The sequence below is a fragment of the Centrocercus urophasianus genome, unplaced genomic scaffold, assembly GCF_019232065.1.
Source record: "Centrocercus urophasianus isolate 14NV4802_14NV808 unplaced genomic scaffold, USGS_Curo_1.0 seq_15, whole genome shotgun sequence".
Taxonomy (NCBI): domain Eukaryota; kingdom Metazoa; phylum Chordata; class Aves; order Galliformes; family Phasianidae; genus Centrocercus; species Centrocercus urophasianus.
This window is the reverse complement of record NW_024884697.1, coordinates 38,235,688-38,250,746: the sequence shown is the minus strand read 5'-3', so window position 1 is coordinate 38,250,746 and position 15,059 is coordinate 38,235,688. Positions and strand designations below refer to the sequence as shown.

At 37.4% G+C, this 15,059-nt stretch overlaps 1 protein-coding gene across 2 annotated transcripts in view; it reads right to left on the bottom strand.

Moving 5' to 3' along the window:
- ACSS3 (acyl-CoA synthetase short chain family member 3) overlaps positions 1 to 15,059 on the bottom strand; it is a 76,720-nt gene that overhangs the window by 34,485 nt on the left and 27,176 nt on the right. For both annotated transcript variants that reach the window (XM_042815465.1, XM_042815466.1), the window contains 2 exons: positions 7,431 to 7,582; positions 325 to 428 (listed from right to left, as the gene is read on the bottom strand). In XM_042815465.1, the coding sequence (XP_042671399.1) occupies positions 325 to 428; positions 7,431 to 7,582 (256 nt within the window). The remainder of the gene's footprint in view (positions 1 to 324; positions 429 to 7,430; positions 7,583 to 15,059) is intronic.

The window sequence follows — 15,059 nt, the reverse complement described above, 5'->3', positions numbered from 1 at the left end:
CTGACCAGCCAACATCCTAGTACTCCATTCATTTGGTTTTAATTACATAAGATATGCAAATAAAAAAAAAAAAAAAAAAAAAAAAAAAAAAAATTAAAAACAAAAATTAAATTAAATAAAAAATATTTAATTTAAAAAAAAAAAAAAAAAAAAAAACACATTTTCACATTTTGATGTTGAATTAATCCAATTTTTTTGTTTGTATTCAGAGTTAGTCCCAACCCTATAAATGGAAACACATAGCTGATCTACCTGCAGACTCAAGAACAAGGTCAGAAAACATCTCATCACCATATTTTACTAACTGTAGTTTAAAATACTCACCAGTTTGCCACCAGTGGTCCAAGACAGGTACCTTGAAGACTTTTTTTGACCATTCCAGTGTGCCCACATCACAGTGTTCACCAGCTACAAACAGCATCCTGAACCTTTAAATAATAGTAAAAATATATATATATATGTATGCATGTATGTATAAAAAAAAAAATGCATCCTGATCTGGACAGGAAAGTAACACAAAAAATAATTCAATTAATTCAGTAAACATTTGTTGTCTGTGTCCCTGATAAAGAAAAAAAGGGAGGGAAGTCTCTTACTCTTCGTATGATGAAATGATGGATGTACTCAATCCCACTGAGTAACAAATGAAATCCTGCAATACTAATTTATGCAATCTGACATATCATGTGAAAGAAGCTTTATTTTCAAAATTCAGAGATCTTGGTAGGTTAGTGACAGCCAACAGTAAATGGAAGCAAGGAATATTTAAAAATTTATACACAAATCTAGGTAGATATCCATCAGCAAAACAAAAAAAAGAGATATCAGAAATTAGTGAAGAAATAAGCAGAAGTAATACAAAATACCTGTAGCATAACTCTTAGCTTTAAGTTCTTAACAATGTTCCATTTAAACAGATCTTAACGTTTTGTGAGTTATCTTCTTATATGCCTTCAGAAATGAGTTTGGTAGAGAAAAAAACAGCAGCTAAATACCTTTTCCTATACAGACAGAGACTACTTACATATAAATAAAAAAATAAATCATGTAATCATACAAGACAACGATGATCTCAGAATAATGGTATTGGAATTCAGCCTATTTGGCTGGATACTCTGATGCAACTCTGGCAAAAAATAAATGCAACACCTGGAAATCAAGACAGGTGCAGAGCATTTGCACACCACTAAATCAGGCAGTGCTACATGGGCAATAGCCCCCCCCTCCCAGTCTTAATCATCATCTTTCATCAAATTTTGCCACACTGCTGTCCTTCATTAAGCCCTACAAATTGATTTTACGCTTTGTTTAGTATGATAAGGTCCTCTGTCAACTGTAGCTTTCTTAAATATGACTATTACTACATAGAATCAGGACATTACAGTACATCACAGCAAACTGCACGTTTTGACCTTTACAAGATTGGCACAGCAACTTTATTCCTTTTGTGGAAGATTTTTTGCATTTCTGATTTTGTAATAAGCAACTTAAAACCATGTTAACTTGCATTTAAACTTGCGGCTACTCACAACACTGGTCAAAGATCGTCGTCTTATTAAAAAGTTACAAAAGTAAAAAATGATTTATTATCTTGCTCTCACACTCCTTGGAAAAAGAAGGCAGGGATATCTGGTCTCAGAGCAGCAAACTTCTTTCATGTAACAAAGAGTCATCATGACTATAATGTGACAGATTTACAGAATCATCGTGCAGCCCGAGCTGGAAGGGACCTGCAAGGATCACCAAGTACAACTTTTGGCTCCTATTAGGACCACCCAAAATCAAACCCTATGTCTGAGAGAATTGTCTGAAAGCTGCTTGAACTCCAGCATCTTTGGGCCACAGAGCAGAGCTCAGCACTGCCCCTCCGCTCCCTGCAAGGAGCTGGAGCACCATCAGGCCTCCCCTCAGGTCTGGACTGAACCAACCAAGGGACCCCAACTGCTCCTCACACAGCTTATCCTCCACACCTTTCTCCACCTTCGCAGCCCTCCTCTGGGCACTAATAGTTTTACATCATTATATTGCAGTATTCTGAACTGCATACAGTGCTAAAGGTGTAGCTAGAAATAAGAATTCAGCGCTCTCAAAGCTGAAGATAATTTTTGGAAAAGGTACAGAGTAAGCAGGTGGGTTAACAGCAAGCTTTTAACTTGCTGTCAAGCTTGGAAGTCAAACCCCTGCTGCTGTGTCAGACTGAATAGCTAACATCTGAGAAGGAGTTTGTCTCTTTGTCATATCCTCATGTAGGACAGGGCAGAAAGCAAGTTCTTTTTCAAGCAAATTGGAGGTCTTAGTACTACAGTTTTACATGGCTAAGCACATGTCCACTGCTAGGACTGATGTGTATATAGACCGTGTCTAAGAATACGGATGTCTGATCACAGTAGGGGGGTGGTCTTTTCCTTGATGTCTGATTGTACTGTGTAGGTGTACTGGAGGACACTGACACAGAAAGCAGAAGTCCTTAAACTGATTTCATGGAAGTCTGACACTGTGCTAGCCAAAATTCCTGCTGAAAGGCACAGTCTTTCAAATCTTTTTATTAAATGCACCAAGACTGGAAGTTACTATGGAACATCAAGCAATATAAAGACAAAAAAACAGATAAAACCTCAAAGCAAATGTGTAAGCAAGCAGCTTTCACATCAAGGAAGCGTAGTGTTTTCTGTACTTGTAAATCTGCATCATTTTGGCAAACTGCTTTCTGAGCACATCTCCCATAGTAGAAGGTGATGATTTAATGAGTGTGTGCCCAATTAGAATCCTGAATGTATTTTCTTTGAAAGCACAAGCTACTGCCGATAATTACAGTTAATAGCTGTTGAGCTGAAACAGTTAAAAATTTATGATAGTGAAGAACAAAATACTGAATAAATAAAACCCACAGATACTTTCTGAAAAGCTTTTTGAGACTCATGTTTCATGCAGTCACTTCTCCTAAGTCAAGTGTCATGCAGGACACTTCTCCTAAGCATTGCTCAATTTACATGATTGTATGGTATTGAATATTCTGTAAGTAGGCCTACTAAACACAGAATTTCAGCTCAGATGTAAAAATTTAACTTATGAATGTATTAACTTTATAATAAATGCCCTTGCTTTAAAAACAGAGCTAGCAATAGGCCAAGCACTCAAGGATTTGTCTAAAAAATTAAGACAGCATGTTACACCTTAAGCCAGAACCAGAACTCCTCCTTTTGAATCCCTAGCTTTAATAATCAGGCCTGTTTCCACAGGCTCTAGAGCAATCCCATGTTGTGGGAAGAACTGGGACTAGCATTTGGACAACTTACCATACAAACCCATCAAAGAGAATACAAGAGCAAAGTGCTATAAGCCTAACAAAGCATAAGAGCTATGGACTTACAGAATCATAGAATTATTTTCTCCTTTCAAACAGTATAACAAGAGAGAGGGCAACGGTTATAAAATGTCCCACTGTGAACAATTTTTTAACAATCCACTTAAAACTTCAAAGCATGTCAATGCATCTATTATTGCAATCATCTACCACTGCAATGCAGTTAATGGAGTAGAAAGATCTTAAAACCTCTCCATTAAGTAAGTATGTCCTACGTAGTCACTCAGAAAATCAAGATTTTAGGCCCTATTAGTCCAGTGGAGTGGATATGAAGTGCTACCTCATGCAGGGGACAGATGAGCATTTGTGGTCCTGTCACAATCTAAGTAATTCAAAACAGCATGCACATTTTGGTGTCACTCCAAGCACAAAGAAACCACATATCAAAACCACTATCCCAAAGCAGGAGCGTTCACATGAGTGAACTCATGCTAAACTCTTCCAGATTAAAAGATTGTAGAAGTGCTTTTAAGTCTGGAATGTATATGTCAGTTTTTCCTGGCAAAGCAAATCCCCGCATCACATTAAATAAACTTGTCCTCACTTAAAAAAAAAAAAAAAAAAAAAAAAGTGAGGAAGGTTAATTTACAGTTCTAAACAGAATCTGGGAATAAAAAATTCTGACTAATTCTTAAAGCCTCTGGAGTCTGTAGATACTTAAACATGTGACACACATGGATATTTTATTCACCTCATTTTTCTCCACTGATATTCTTGCCCATTCCCCTCCCCAATGATATTTTACCCTGTTCAGGAGGATTCAACCACTTAATGTTTGGGTGGCCAAGTCAGAGACATAGAATACAAAAGCAGCTCAGTTCCTTTTCCAAGTACAGGTGAAAGGGAGCTCCACAACAGCTTTTTAAGAACTCTGCTAAAGACTTCATGAGAAATAGCCATACATGATCGACAGTAGCACAAAGTAGGTGGTAGCAAACAGCACTCAGTAACGTACTCCAATTGTCCTAGATTCTGAGCTTTAATCACATCTCCAGCAGCATGTGCGAGTCATGAATTTTGTGAGAAAGAATTTCTAACAGCTCTAATTTTTTTTGCTCTAATTGCTAATTTAATTTCCCATCCCCTTGTTCCTGCGTTTTGAGAGAGAAACTAGCAGTTACTAATCAACTTCAGATTTGCTATTTCTGAATGGATTTTATGTAGCCAGTCTCGTATTTCTTCTTTAAACAATCACATTAATATCTGGTATCAAACAAACATGCTTCAGCCTCCAGAATCTCTTGATATAATAAAACGACGGAACACTCACAATTAATCTAAAGCAAAGAACACCAAGTAGGCCATGAACAGGAGCTACAAATTACTACTGCTCATATTTTAATCTGTTGAACTGTTACCCAATTTCATGTATAGCTGTCAGTTGTTAATCATTTGGAAATTAGACCTAACCAAATCATAGTAATCAAGTCAATTGAAAGATGGATTGTGATTCCAAATAGTTCAATGCTACGGAGTTACCTCATGAAGATGTTAACTGACTCCAAAAGCCAACCAGAATACACACAGGTACTTGCCGGTCATAGAATTTGGGTTGATTTTCAAACACAACAGGCAGCAGTATGATCAGATGGACTGCTCAGCAGCTCTGTGTGTTATCAAAAACCTGGTCTTTAAAGACACCACAGAGACAAGTGGTTGAATAGGGCTTTTAACCCACAGTCCGGCAAATCAAAAATCTCTTCTGCTGTTTAACATAACCCATGTTTAAGACATAAGTGATGTTTTGTCTCAAAGGGAAATATTAATTTAAGATTCCAAAAGCCAATATGGAATTTGAATAAAGCACGCTATAAGCTTTGGAACATACAACATAATTTAGTTGTAAGTGATGCAAACAGTATCGGTTTTTAACAGGGATTTATATACTTTATGTCAGTTCATAAGAACAGAACTCTGGTTATCATTCTATTTACTCCTGTAAATCAAGTACACCTTTGTGTACTGGAAGCTGGCATTGCCTACCTTCTCCATATCTTATCAGGAAGTTCTTTTTAAATAAGATTTTAAAACAAAAACACCTTCACCCACAGTGTATTTTAGTATAAGTTCTCAGGAACCAAATGCACCACGATGGAACCCTCTTCCAAGAAATACATTTCTGGCCATATGATATTGAGTTTCTAGAATAAGTAGGGATACTTTATCCCAGACGGCAGAAAGGCATTCCACTTTACATCTTTATACAAAATAATATGGATAATAAAGTTTCATAGCATAAGAAGTAGATGTGTATGAAGTAAACATAAGACAGATTTCAAACTGAAAGGAAATCCTCTTGACCTTCAATGGAAAAGTCCATCCAAGAAAGGAGATTGTAGTCATTTATTGGACCCTATTTCTGAAGAACTGCAGTTTTCACACATAACCAAGTAATTAAGAGTCACAACTAGACTTTATGGTAAGATAATTCTTGCCAAACACTGAAAGAGAGGCATGCTGAAGACTGTCAACCTTACAGCACCATGCTAGTAGTCAGAGAACTTTCATTGATGCTGACTTTTTACCCGTAGGTGAAAAGGAGCTTGGACTTTATATCTAACTGACTTAAGACAATTCAAGAGAATACTACATTCTAAATGCTGCTCTAGAGGAGAAATGATGTAACAGGGAATGATATGGCCCAAAGCTGAATTAATTATGAGCAGAATCAAACTGTACTCAAATGGAGAAGCTCATCAACTAAGCACTGAACAGGAATGACAAAAATACCTTTTTAACATTTAGGACAGCTGATATCAGCAAGGGGACTCTTATTTGCCTAGAATTCTTTGGCAAGAAAATTCAGCAACTTACACAGCAGTAGCTTAGCAGATTTTCTACTTGATTATTACTCTAATTATATGGATGGCTCATTTTAGTCACCACCTAAAGAAGTGCTGAGGAATGGCAATTAAATTTTCTAGCATGTGAGCCACCTTCTTACTATGAAACATCAAAGAAGAAAAGGGCTTTAGGGTCTCAAAAGCTTTGTTCCTCATTTCATGGAAGGGAAACAACTGATGACAGCACTTAAAAGAGATGGAAGAAAACTTGTAATGAATACCTCAGGAATAAATCCAGCTTACTGATACATAAAACTTTTCAGAGTAATTAAGAAAGTGAAGGTACAATTAAGCTATGCAGCTTCTCATCTTCCTTTACTCTTCGGACAACTGTGACAGAAGATGCTCCCATGACTGAATACTGCCTAGCATCTCACATGACCTTCATCTGATGATGAGTAAATGATTCAACTCCAAGATCAGATGTCATCCAAAACCACACATTCTTAACGTCTGCTGTATGACACTTAGCCTTATTTGTAGAATTACTGAACATCACAGGTACATGAAGAAAATATACGAAGCATTTTAACCACATAACGTTAATAATGTATTTTAATCATAAAATGCTAAAACCTCTCCAACAGCAGTACTTTAGTGGCTTAGATTGAGTATTCAAAATTAATAGAAGACTTTGACCTTAATCTCCCTGTGCTTCAGCTTCCCCATCTGCAAAACACGGCTAATACCACTCTCTCATCTCACAAGGGATTTATAAGGATGAACTCACAGTTTTGAAGCATAGAGGTAGCACAGCGATAAACACTTCAAAAGACAGTATGAAATAGCAGTACATAACTGTAATCAGAAATTAAATAATGGAAAGATAAGATATTGACTAGCTTCTGATTAAATGAACACTGAAGATCCTGTGCACTCAGTGAAGTGGGAGATCATATGGGAAAATGGTACAGGATCATGTAATCCAAGACTGTATTGCAGAATATAAGAACAGTGGAGTAAAACTGAGTAAGCATCCTTAATTCACTAAGAATTCTTAACCTTAGAGTCATCTTTTTCATGGTAATTAAAATCACGCTTTTCATAGCTCATCTCTCCTCCAAACAATCAACAGAAATTCACAACCAAATGCGTACACCTGATTTGTCAAGACCACATTGCAATTCTGCTATACAGAGGTGGATAAAGCCCCAAACATTGCTATTCTTAGTTTATCCAGTATGTTTCTGTAAGAAACTGCTTCCCCTGTATCCTTAGTTCACCTTTTTAGAGAGTACTGCTTTCCCAGGGCTGCCTCAGGGTCCTGCTGACGGATTGCTCTAATTGCAGTTGGTGAAGTAAAGAAGGCAGCTACTTCATGCTCTGCTAGCACGCGGAAATAGGCACCAGCATCTGGTGTTCCCACAGGCTTCCCCTATGGAGAGAATAATTTAAAATGTCACAGGATAAAAATACATAATTCCTTGACAGTTCAAGGCTTGCACATGTAACAGTAGTGGTAGCACAGCAACAGAACTAATTTCAAATAAGACTTTAAAGCAGAATTTGTTAAATACTGTATGTGCATTAACTTGAAAAAATAAATTTCATAAGCTTTGGGCACAATCTCTTGAACAAGTACAGGATACACCAGCTGCTGAGAAAAACAGGACAAACTGACAAGCAAATGAAAAGACAGCCCAAATAGCTGTTGTTACACTGGCATCAGAAGGAGTCATCTCTACATCTATCCTTATTGTGAGACAGGCTGTTAAAACACTGAGTCTCACTGGAGAATGAGTCTCTGGATGCAGTGGCATTTCAGCTATATCCCCCATGCACAGAACTACCTGTCATAACACCAACTTGTTACCTAGAAATTTTCTCTTATTTCTGGAGAAATCCCCATTCAGCTGCTTACAACTGGCTTCTGGGTATCTTTGTGCTGCTGCTGCAAATGAAGACCAGAGAGAAACCAAATACCCTTTACTGCATTAGTCTGATATCAGACTACGGTATGTATTTTGGGGGAGTGAGTTAGGGTTTGGAAAACTAAACACTGGTTTTAGTTACAGGGCATAGTCAGGAAAATTGTAAACAAAAGTAATTGGAAGTGACAAATTGTCCACTAGTAAATAACAACAAAAAATAATAAAAGTAATTTTCTATGGTGTTCCAAATATAAAGCATACAAACAATACAGGAGAGACATGCTCTTCATATTGCAAAACCCAGTTTCATCACTGTTTTACGCAAATAGCCATCAATATAAAGAAGGCTTCACCACTGAAAAAATCACCAACTTCACTGCAGTTCACCAGTCATAAAATAAATTTATACCTCCACACTACTTGTGTAAATGCAAACTTGGAGTGTGTCCTTAACAAGTGTCATTCACATTCATGTATTTCATTACAGGCACAATTTTGTATTCTTAGCCAGCCACAGGCAGTACAGTCTTGACATCTGCCACCAGCTTTCAAGAAATTAGATATACTTTTTCATTTAAAACAGCAGATTTGCAAGAAGACAAACACAATACGAGAGATTGATAGGTCTAGTGAAAAAAGTAACACTCAAAACTCTAATTAATACCTCAATTTGTGAAGACACAGAAAGAGCACAGGCACGTGCATACCTTGAAGAATTTGCTAAATCCGCTATCTTTATTCCAGTAAGAAAGCACTAGTAACACAGTAAATCCTTTTACAGAAGGGCACACAAATCAAGTTTGTTGCCCATGCCATCAATGAACGCCACCCCCTGCTATGATGCAGCCTCTCGGGAATTTGTCCTTTCCGCGCTCCCAAATTCTCTCCCCATTGCAAACTCTTCCATGGCACGGGTGAGAAGCTGCAAGAGAGCTGCAAGGGTGCTGCCAGATTTCAAGGCTTCAGGGTGACTGAGGCTGGCTGTATCCCACTGGTTTTGCTGCCCTACAGTGAACTACCACTATGAGAGTGCTGCTGAGGAAGCAGAGGATGTTTACAAGAGGAAAAAAGCGAGAAAAATCAGAAGATAAAACTGAGCCTTCTTCTAAAGAGTAGAAGAGATGATGAGAAGCAAACAGAGAATAAACAAAACACACCCAGGGAATCATCAATGACAAAATCTCTGTTTTTCTAACAGCCCGTTTGAGCTTCCAAAAATGGCGTGCAAAAGAATATTATCTTACTGAAAAAATAAGTCCTTTTTTCATTTCATGTAACAGTTCCCAAAGAAAAAGATTTTTTTTGTCCTTAAGCCTTCTCCTTCCACACATCTTCAGTGCAGCTTTCATATATTCATTCAAATGTTCATCAACATTTGTTGAGGAACCCCTTTGTTCAAGTTCATGTCTTCTCCATATAGCACTCGGTTGCAGATCTGCAGGTCTATTATCTGCTTAGAAGTTCAAGCCACGTCACTAACACAACTAGTCCTAGACTGCTACGTTCCAAATGTCCATACACATCTCATTCACTAATTATGAAAATGAAGTAGTAACATTTGTAATGAACTCAGACAGAAAAAAAATACAAAGACTAACTGCTGGGCGACATGAGATTGGTTATTCTGCCAATAATAACACAGTCTGTAATTTTTAAACAAATGTAAACTACCAGAGCTCCTAAGAGCTCAGTTTCTGGCCTCAAGCGCCCAGCTGCCTCCTATGAGTTTGGCTGCAGGTGCTCAAGGTCAGGCACGCTATGGCCTGACCTTGAGCACTGGGATGACAGCAAAACTTTGAGCAATTTATGCTCATGCCCTCTCCCCTGATCCCCACTTGAGCCTTGCTGCAGCAGGGCTCAGGCCCAGACCTTGCACCTCCAGCAAGTTCTACCTGTTCCAGATCCTGACTTGAGGTTTAGAGAAGTGCAATTCTCCACAGATAAAACAAGAGCCTCATAAGGAAAGGAATAGGAAATTCCCCTGATAGCCAATAAGACATAATTACCAATAAGGAAACAAAACGGTCATTTAGGGGGAAAAAAAAAAAAAAAAAAAAAAAAAAATCTGGCCTAGCTATGAATTTTCTTACTGATTCTGCAGAAAAAGCTCTCCAGTGCCTTGGCAGCTGGTAACAGTTTAGCAAATGCATAAACAAAAATTGACATAGACAAAACAAATCTGAGACTGCATATTAATTTCAGAGCACAATAACCTACAAATAAAATTGCCAAAGAGAGTTCTCATTTATCATACAAAAATTGTGAGCACTGCAAGATGCCACGAGAGGCTTATTACCACATATAATTTTGACTTTTTAAAAAGTAAGCATTATAAAAAAAATAAAGCAGAGGGTAATTGAATTCAGAATATAGTGACATATTGCTGAGTCAATTGAAGAGTGTTAGCAAATGAGATGCTTCCATCAGATTTGCTGGCATCAGTTCAAGACACAAACTGTTCAGTATTTGTATCAATACTGCAGATGAAAATTTATTTTAAAAATTGCTGTCAATAGAAACTGAGTGACAGGAACCAAGATGACAGTAATGAAGAATAAGGCAGTCAGAATGAGAGTGATCTGCCTCACCTGATTTCAGAAGTGCAACAGGCACTTCTTTTATCAGCTAAGAGGATTCACATAGAAAAGACTTTCTTTTAATAATCTACCAAGAGACTCTGAGAAAGATAGACAGATAGGAATGTCTTTCTTTCTGGAAGTACCTAATTTGAGCATGTAATTTATCAAATGTCTACCAACTGAGCAGTCATCCTCAGGAAGAATGTGTTGATGGATAATGTGTGATTATGAACAAAGATTCACAGGCAGCAAAAATGATCAAGGGGATAAAAAAATTTTCCTGTGGAGAAAGTCAGCAGCCATTGGGATGGATTACTTGAGGAAAAAAAGACACTTGAGAGTTATAATGAAGTACCCAACTCCACATCAATAACAGCTCAGCAATCCCCTTTCTGCCATACTGCTAACAATAAGGGGCTACTCAAAGATAAATTCCAACTTATGAGGAGAAAATTCTCTCAGTGCAGTGAATATTATACATGGAACTCATTGCCCCTAAAACCTGTTGATACCAGACATGTCAGGATTCAAAAGGAAACATTCTGAGGAATTTCTCCTGCTGCTACTGGCCCTGTTACCAAACCCCCAGTAAGGATCTGATACATCCTACTGAATTCATTCCACAATTATAATCAATACGGATGTTGATAGAGAGATGACAGAAGCAGCAGAACTCCAGATACAGAGCTTTATAAGCTGATGGTAATGGCTGGAAATGCCCCAACACAGCTAAAAAACATGCTAGATGACAGTAAGCATAATCCTGGGCTCCTCCGTTGCTGCTGCTGTGTAGGCCGTAGATTTGTTACAACAGCAGTGACTAGAAGAAGCCCCATAAGAGCTCTGAGGAAGAGGTTCCCCAGGCACAGCAACATTCATCCCGCTTTTGCTCTGTGTGGGACTATAGGTCTCTCTGTCCTAGACCACTGAAATCAAGTTGTTACTTGATTTCAGAGCTCCATGACAGGTATGGTCAACATCCTCTCTCTCACCTTAATTCCAAGTCCACAGATACACTCTGGGAAAAGGGAAAAGATGCTTACAGCTTGGGATACAATGCTCACAAGCAACCCAGAGTGGGCTGGGAGGCTTCAAGGAGCTTCCTTATACCTAAAGCTTGTCATGCCTTAAAGAAAAACAATCCAGGACAGATTAAAAAAAAAGTACTTGCTATATTCAAAGGAATTCATTACTGTTCTCACATTCCTGACAATGGTTTTATGACAAGTAAAAATTGAAAGCATGTAGTTACCATAGCAATCATTGAAATAACAAGTTGTCTCCTACTATGTAATTTAAAAATAAACAAATCACTCTAAGTAGTCAGTCTGGTCTATATTCAACAGTGGTTGTCCTTGGGCAAATGTGCTCAGGCCTTTTTTCTCCTTATCTGAAGAACATTCCTGATACTCCCTAGCCCACAAGCTACCATTAGGCCAGGACAAACTTTCACAACCATTTATAAATACACACCATTAAGGCAGTCTTCTGAACAGAATAAAAATTTTATGGTGTCCCTTTCCATAAATATAATTTTTCCCACTATGGATTGCAATTATTTTTTTTATTCCTATTTTCAATCCTCAAAAAGAAGCCACTGTGTTCATAATGTTTGTCTGAAAGCTTAATTGGTGGTATCTTAGAGAAAGAAAAATTCCAAATGTCCTATTACTGTTTCATAATGATCTAACCAAAAGCAGACTACTAACTGAGATGTATAGGTGAACCAGATACTAACTCTGCTTTTTCTTTAGTATTTATTGTTAAAAGAATACGATTTCTACCCTTTTTGTATTAAAAAATGAACACACTTTAAATTCAGGTGTAATTTTATAATGTATGGGGATCATACATTCACACAGTGGTAAAGCTCCACTTGTAAGATCATCATGTAAAAGAGACAACTGAAAAAATGACCTAACACTCCTCTTAATTTCTTATTGCATTACTCCATATCTTCTAGAATGGAAACCTCTTTGTTGCTATTATTCTCTTCCAGCAATGCATGCAAAACATTTCACATAGACCACCACATCAGTGGTCAAGAACAGATGTTGTAAAACTATTTAAGTCCTTCTCTTATCCCTGGGCAAATGACATTTTATCCACATCACATTCCCCTTCTTAACAAGAGCATCAGCGATGAGTTAATCCCTTCAGAATAAAGAATTTAATTAATGTGCATTAGGTGCTTAAACATTAATTAGAGTGTAATAATTTAATATTCAAGCTAATACAATATTTAATTCTATAAGTGTGCATTTGTGCTACTAGCCAAAGTTTTTGCTTCTTGTTATTCAGTGTCAGAAAAGCCAATCACAGTGGTTCCGAGCCTTAAAATTGTATCAGTTCTGTTGGAAACAAGTTTGTTTTCCAACTAGAAAATGAAATTCCAGTAAGAGAATAAAATGTGAAAAGAAAAATCATTTATTTCTTTATTTTCTTCCTGTTTATCTAATGAAAGCCGTTTTTAAATGGAATTCTCTGTATTTGTGGAAATCCTGAAGATCCCAAAATTCTATCTTATAACAACTGAGCATCTGGAAATGAAATGCAGGTGGAGATGGGGTACAAACACATGTTTACGTGTTCACTCAAAATATGCCACAAAAATTTCGTTATTAAAAAGCCAAGGAGCTTAAAAGAAGTCATAAACTAAGTTTCTAAAAATAAAAACAAATATGATTAAAAATCATCTTGAGTAGCAGATGGAACAGGTGAACATACCTGAAAACTCTAGTTGATTAAATATACGTAGAAGCATAAGCAACACATACATAACGGGGAAAATAAGAGGCTAGTAGCGATACAGGTATATTTATGAACACACGTGCATATGAGAATGCAATTGCATGACACATGCTGACACTAGAAGGACTAGCTCCCAGAAGTGTATGCTGGCATTTCTCACACTCATACACACAGAAATAAGTATTCACTCTACAAAGTTTACAAATAAGAAGTCAGTCCACAAAGCCTTTAGTCAAAACAGTAAACTGTCTACTATTTCACATACTGCGAAACTAGAAGCAATCTTAACTGGAATACTATTGCTCATCATAAAGTTAGTGATCTACATAAGAGCTGACCTGAGTATGTGCAGGCCTCTACTGTGCTGCACATAAAACTCATCCCTCAAGGTTGTATTGTGCTTCATACACCCCTTGGCCGCAGGATAACCTTGGTCAGCTACTTCTTACATAGGAGCTTGTCTGCAGGCAGCTTCCACTTGTCACTGGCCACCAGAACGGCCTTCTCTTTATCTCAGAGTGAACATGCACATTCCCACATGAGCACATTTTTGTTTGACAGCAGCAGTAATGATGAGAATTGTTTACTCTACAGTGCTCCACCATTCAATCATCTAAAGGGACATGAGATCGTTCATCCTCTTAGCTTCAATATGAGGTATTTTAATCAATACCATGTTTTTTTCTTACTGAGAGCAATAATGAGTTCTACTACCAGATCTGCTAGCATTTCCCACAAGTTGTTCGCATGTCTACATCCTTACTTTGCCCAGAACATCCACCCTTCTGGATAGAGAAAAGAAAGATTTCTAACTTGTGTAGAGACGATATACCCTAAATTCAACCTCATACACTGATCTATTCTTCCCACGACAAGAAACATTATCAGCTGAAAGTACAAAATAGGTAGTGTTTGTCTAGATTATATTTCTGCTTCATTAATTTTGAACGTAACATTAACCCTGATCACCTACACAAATCATTTAAGTTGCTGGGAAAGTAGATTCAAGACTGAGAGATGGCCTTTCAGTACTTAAATATAGCCTCCAGTAATCTACACATCCTTTAAAACCTTCATTTCCAGAAAATGAGACAAGGTCAAAATAAGTAACAGCTTTCTGCTTAAGGATACTAAACTTAGAAGATTTTACAGGGACGGTATATAGTGTATGGACGTAAAAGAATTACCCACCATGCAGCAGAGGGACAAAAGGAATCTTGTGGGACTTCTGTGCACAACACAGATTGTTCTTCCTCACGTCTCCACTTCAGAAAAACACAACTGAAAACTGTATACTGAATAGGTCTGTATGCAAAGCTTCAACTCTAGTTACTTTTTCAGAGCCAAAACTGACTTCCCTTGCTATAGTGATCTTTCTGCCAACCCATACTAGTCAAAGGAGGCTCCAGATTGTCTTCTACACAAGAAAAAATTTTTTATCCATAACGATGCTGTAATTTTTTCTTAACATAAGCAGTAACACACAGAACGACATGACAACTGTCACATCAGGGAGGAGCAAAAGGGATGGAACAGCTGTATACTATGTACGTATGTATTGCTAAACATCATTAAACCATCTCTGGTTTTTCTGGCATCTGGAGTTATTTCCAAGTTTGCTTATGTACACAAGTACACAGTTACTTCTGGA